This window comes from Myxine glutinosa, chromosome 7, assembly GCF_964187855.1.
Source record: "Myxine glutinosa chromosome 7, kmMyxGlut1.1, whole genome shotgun sequence".
Lineage (NCBI taxonomy): Eukaryota > Metazoa > Chordata > Myxini > Myxiniformes > Myxinidae > Myxine > Myxine glutinosa.
Genome location: NC_136267.1, coordinates 81749242 through 81755571, shown reverse-complemented (window position 1 = coordinate 81755571; position 6330 = coordinate 81749242). Strand labels below are relative to the sequence as shown.

At 44.5% G+C, this 6330-nt stretch overlaps 1 protein-coding gene and 1 long non-coding RNA gene across 3 annotated transcripts in view; one reads left to right on the top strand and one right to left on the bottom strand.

Annotated features, from left to right (window-relative positions):
• Nucleotides 1-1496, bottom strand: part of LOC137413494 (sonic hedgehog protein) — a 77503-nt gene extending 76007 nt beyond the window's left edge. Inside the window, exon 1 of the mRNA XM_068098913.2 lies at nucleotides 805-1496. Coding sequence (XP_067955014.2) covers nucleotides 805-1107 — 303 coding nt within the window. The 5' untranslated portion in view covers nucleotides 1108-1496. The remainder of the gene's footprint in view (nucleotides 1-804) is intronic.
• Nucleotides 1497-1517: 21 nt separating this feature from the next.
• LOC144892959 (uncharacterized) overlaps nucleotides 1518-6330 on the top strand; it is a 75683-nt gene continuing 70870 nt past the window's right edge. The window contains exon 1 of one of the 2 annotated variants that reach the window (XR_013624109.1): nucleotides 1518-1643. This is a non-coding gene — a long non-coding RNA (uncharacterized LOC144892959). The remainder of the gene's footprint in view (nucleotides 1644-6330) is intronic. The other variant, XR_013624108.1, reaches the window with a different exon arrangement.

Sequence of the window (6330 nt, the reverse complement as noted above, 5' to 3'; positions counted from 1 at the left end):
TATATATATAGTACATATATAGTACATATATATATATAGTACATATATATATATAGTACATATATAGTACATATATATATATAGTACATATATATTACATATATATATATAGTACATATATATATATATAGTACATATATATATATATAGTACATATATATATATATAGTACATACTGTATATATATATAGTACATATATATATATATATATAGTACATATATAGTACATATATAGTACATATATAGTACATATATATATATATATATATATATATATATATATATATATATATATATATATATATATATATATTGTTTGTGAACAAGATATCTCAAAAAGTTATGGACGGATTCGGACAAAACCTGGTGGACAGGTTGGGTGGCTAACAAGGACGAATTGTTTGAATTTTGGTGAAGATCCGGATCCGGATACGACGATCTTTTAATTTTTAATTGATTCTTCATCATTGAAAGAGAGGACGAAAATGATTTTTAACACGATATTCCAAGAAAGTTATGGACTCGATATGACAAAACTTGGTGGATGAGTTGGTTTGGGGACAAGAACTATTTGGTTCAGGTCCGAATCCAGATCTGACCTATCCACGGTATACAAATCATAAACTATTCAGCTTGACGGAGGTACGTGCTCTATGGCGAGTACCGTTCTATTTTGCACCCCTTTCCCTCCAATCAGCAAACAACTACCGTCTACACTTTAAACTACATCGAAAGTACACTGATACCGACTGCTGAAGCTCAAAGTCTTTATAATCTATATAAACACACATATGTATACATACCTGGGTCATCAATCGATCCGCTCCGGTCTTCTCTTCATCCTTGAATATGATATCCGGGTTGTAATTGGGTGTGAGCTCACGAAAGCGCGTCGAGCTGCGCGTTATTTTCCCCTGCACCCGCCCGCTTGCCCCGAGGGTCTTCTCCACAACGTTTGGGACAAATTGCTTGTAGGTGAGCGGAGTCAGTTTCCGGGAATACCTCCTGCGTCCGTATCCGCGTCCGGGACCGCAACCCACGGCGTGGTGGGCGCACAGTAGCGCGAAGCACAACCAGCTTGGCCAGGACATTCCTACAACCGCCATGTCTGTCCAGCGTGCTTGGGCGCCGACCCGACGCAGGTAAAAACCGCACCGTCCTAAACGTCAGCAACGCACCGTCCTAATCTCATGCGTATGTGTACAGGTGTGGATGTGTGTCACAGCGAGCATGCGGCGCGGTCAAAAGTTAAGGTGAGGAAGAGGAGCATTTCAGGTAAATGAAGAGAATCTATAAAGCAATGTGTCCACATTGCTGAGCGGGAGAGGCATGAAGAGGTTATACCGAGGGATGTTTCCTCAGCACGCCCGCGGGCAATGATGGTAAAAAATATTTATATATATATATATCTATATCTGTTACTCCACCGTTCCAAAGATCCGAGTCACAAGTGTTGCGCGATTGGCGGACTCGCATTTTCCCGCCTCCTCCCCTCGCTGTCGCTCAACCCCGCGCCCGGGCACGTGTCGCACCTTCTTCCTCTCTTATCTTCTTCTTCCTCTCCATGAGCCTTGAGGTTAATTTGCGGATGAACAATGACGTCGAATGCAAAGTTATAAATGCTGCTGGACCCAGAATCGAGGTACCTTTTCAATCTTCTCCCCGTTCCACGTGTAATCGGTGCCGTCACGAGCGCTTATTGTAACCTGCGCTTTCAACGGACGCCGCTCACGGCACGCTGGGCTCAACGAACGCGAACCGAGCCGTGAGCTCTCGGCGCGACCTAACCGTGGAGCTGTAATGAAAGCACGAGAATCACGAAGTGCTCGAGTTTCGGCCTTAAATCTTCGTCGGAGTGAAAGAACTTGTTTGCTGTAAACTGTAATGGGCTTGTGTGCACCTGCGCTGAGGATAACACCTGGTTTTTCTTTTTTCAAAAGAAAATTCCGACTTTTGACATAAAATCCAGAGCGCAAGGCTTGCTAAATGACTCGTGTTATTAGGTAGGACAGGTGACACTTTTTCTTGTCCTTCAAGTGTTTCGGAAAATATTCAAGTGATAATTCCATCCGACAACATTCCTTATTGACCACCTGGTCAGAAACAAGGGAAGAGATCAGGGACATTTGACAGATTTTGAAACAACTCAATCTTAAACGTAAGTATTTGTTAAACCACAATTTCGATCTGTGGTGGACTCCTTGTACTGGACCACTTCGGATTTGACCCCTTGCACTGGACGCCTTGTGTTGGACCTCTTGTACTGGGCCACTTCGGATTGGACCCCTTGCACTGGACGCCTTGTGTTGGACCCCTTGTTGTGGACCCCTTGTTGTGGATCCCTTATGGTGTACCTCTTGTACTGGGCCACTTCGGATTGGACCGCTTGCACTGGATGCCTTGTGTTGGACCCCTTGTACTGAACCACTTAGGATTGGACCCCTTATGCTGGACCCCTTGTTGTGGAACCCTTATGGTGGAACCCTTGTGCTGGACCCCTTATGGTGGACTCCTTGTACTGGACCACTTCTGCTTGACTCCTTGTGCTGGACCGCTTGTGGTGGAACCCTCTGCTGGATCCCTTGTGCTGGACCTCTTGCGGTGGACCCCTTGTGGTGGACCGCTTGTGGTGGAACCCTCTGCTGGGCCCTTTGTGTTGGACACCTTGTTGTGGACTCCTTGTGCTTGATCCCTTGTGCTGGACCCCTTGTGTTGCACCCACCGTGCTAGAACCCTTGTTATGGACTCCTTGTGCTGGATCCATTGTGCTGGATCCCTTGTGCTGGACCCCTGCAGCATTGACAATAACTATATGCAGAATTGCCGGTAGGGGGCGCCACCCCGTGACTTCACCTTTTATGTTCACCCTCACAGTCACTTCAATTTATTGTCTCGATCTATTTTTCAAAACTTAATAAAGACAATGAATAGTGATTATAGCAATAGCATAATCCGATATCCGTTGTTCGGGTACTCACTCCATGCCTCTACTGTTAATCCCTAACCAGGACAGCCACGAATCTCCAAAACATTCTTATCTCAAATGCTGCAAGCAGAAATAGCCCTTCCGAAGCACCGGAGCAGGACCGCAAACTGAACATGGGCTTTGAACACAGCTTAACGTGGACACTGCCAGAGACGATCTACAGTAGCTAAGGTCCATCAAACCCGTGCTCTCCATATCGTATGTGCTCAGATAGTTAGTTATCTGGTCTTTATTAAAAATAGACTAAAATCTTGGCAACTTAGAAGATTGATGTGTTTAGATTGGGAGACGATCAGATAGAAATCATGGAAAGTTTCATTTTCCTTGGTTCTACGATTGATGTGAGTGGAAAATGTGGAGAAGAAATTCATGGACAGCTAGCTTTGGGCATAACAGCAATGTCAGGATTAACAAAGATCGAGAAAGACAAAGATGTGACAATTCAAACCACGAGAAGGCTGAGGAACGCTCTAGTAGGTCCAGTTGCAATTTATACAGTAGATGTGGGTCATGGACTGTGAAAAAGAAAGAGAGGAAGAAGAGTGGCAGTTGTGAAATTAGTGTTGGAGACAAATGCTAAAATTTTGACCAAAAGCTGCAAGAAGAACAAACAAATCAGGGGTCGAAGAAACTAGATGGTATTCATCGAATACTTTCCCTGCGCAGTCAACTTGGTGCAAGCCAACTCTTTTGTTTTTCAACGTTTTTTTCTTTGATGCAATATGGCTGCCAGACCATGTGAGCGATTACATCATAAATGTATATTTTCTTATATAATTGTTGCATAGACCACGCTCAATAAATTTCAAACTGATCAGACTAAGCTTTGTCCCTGTCGGAATTATGACGTCAAAATTACGGCACCAATGACGTCATTGTTAACAACACCTATTCCCCATGCAGAGTTTTTCACAATGAGCCACGTTTCAATTTTTACCATGGAGCGGTTTTGGAGATATATAGGTACAACATTTTTTGGTATTTCCAAGATGGCAACCATACCAGGTGATGTATGACGTCATAATTATCACTAAAATTATACTGGCAGAGGCACTATTATGGTGAAATTTTCATGTCCATCGGACCCAACCACCAGTTGCAGAGAAAAAAAATATTTCATACTGATTGGATGAAGCATTGTCCCTGTCGAATTATGACGTCATAATTACGGCACCAATGACGTCATTGTTAACAACACTTATTCCCCATGCAGAGTTCTTCACAATGACCCACGTTTCAATTTTTTCCATGGGGCGGTTTTGGAGATGTAGAGGTACAACATTTTTCGGTATTTCTAAGATGGCACCCATATCAGGTGATGTATAACGTCATAATTATCACTAAAATGATAATGGTGGAGGCGCTACTATGGTGAAATTTTCATGTCCATTGGACCCGACCACCAGTTGCAGAGAAAAAAAAATATTCATACTGATCGGATGAAGCCTTGTACTTGTCGAATTATGATGTCATAATGAAGGCACCGATGACATCATCATCATCATCAACTTATGTCATTCCCCATGGGGAGTACTTGACAATGAGCCTTGTTTCAACTTTTTCCATTGAGTGGTTTGGGAGATATGGAGGTGTAACGTTTTTCCTAGCTGGCGTCCATACCACGTGACCTATGACGTCATAATTATGAATTAAAAAATTCTACACGCGGAGGCACTCCTATGGTAAAAGTTAGTGTCAATTGGAACAACGGTTGCCGAGAAAATGAATTTTGAAAAATGCAGACGCACGTACGCCACACGTAGGCAACCGAATGCCTAACCCTGATTTTCGCTTCTTGAGCGCAGGGTAATTAGCCACTTGTACATTCTAATAACTGATGATAAAACAGAAACTGTAATACTTTGGACACATTTTGTGTGAAGAGAACGAAAGTCTGGAGAAGTCAACCATTCTGAGTATCGTTGAAGGAAGAGGAGGAGGGAAGAAATAGACGTTGTATGTGCAGGATGGATGGGATAAAGGCTTCAAAACAAGCTGTCTCTTCCAGAGTTTCAGGAAGCATGGCAAGACAGGGATTTTTGGAGAAATCTCATCATGAATGTCACCAGAAGACAGACATGGCTTTACAGAAAAAAGAAATATATTGTTACGGACCGCGGATAAGGATGTTGGTTTGCCGAGCGGATGGCACCGCGGCCGAACAGTTACCCCGACTAACCCGATTCCCGAACGTTGGCCGGATCGCGCCACAGATATTCAATATGGAAAAGACAAAAGCGACACGGATGTGAAGGAGAAGACGACAGAAGTAGGGAATACGAATATAATTTATTTACTATTTACAACCAAAAGTAACCAAGGAAGAAGGAAAGATAAGAAAATAATTTACAGAAGATATTAGAGACACAGTGCAACGCTAGCTTACCTACAGTCTTAATTAACCCAGGGACAGAACAAACAAGGACAGACTCACGTGGGGAATGATGATAGGACTGGCAGGAGGTGGATGGCTGGAGGGAGAGGAAGGTCCACGGATACTGCAGCACGATCGGTGCGTTTGGCAGCCGCCGTTCCTTCGCGGCCCCGCTCAAAACTGCCGTCAAGGCCCCAAGCTGCTGTGTCTGAAGCTGCTGTGGCTGCTGCTGAAGCCGCCGCTGTTGCTGCTGTTGGAGCTGCCGCTGTTGCTGCTGTGGCTGCTGCTGCTGCTGCGTGGACGTCGCGTGCTTTCTCCAGGACTCGTCTGACTCGTCTGGTCCAACCACACTTTTGCTTCTTGCGCGCGCGCTTTTATAGCGCCTCAGGCGATCAAGCCGCCGGCCTTTAGGACACGCCCATCGGTCAGCTCGCCTCGGCCCTGATTGTTCGGCACGGCCCTCTGGCTCCGCCCTTGATGACGATGGGCGGGCACGCCCTTCTTCCCCGAGCTGAGCACATGCTTAATGGCGGCTTTGGGGCGAAATCAACAACCCACAGCTGTAGCAAACCTGGCAAACTGCCCAGTGCAGTTGGCAATGGAGGCTTGGAGGGGATGTAGCTGGCAATTGAGGCTTGGCAATGGAAGTTTTGGGAGTGGGAATGGGGAATGAAGGGAATCTATCTTATTTCACATGGTGCAATGGAGTGTCATCTTAATGGAAGACAAGGCCTTACCCTAATACACATAATAAAGATATAACTATCAACAAGGGGGAAATCTATTATTGGCTGACGTGATTGTTTATGACCTAATTATGGGACGGCCTTTGACCTTTATACATAACTGGAGTAAGGAGGGTCCAGAAAAAAGCAATAATAATAAAAAAACACAATAAAAAAACACAATCCTCATATCCACAACACTGCACCCTCCTCCTCTTAGGCACGACCCGGGCCTATAACTTTA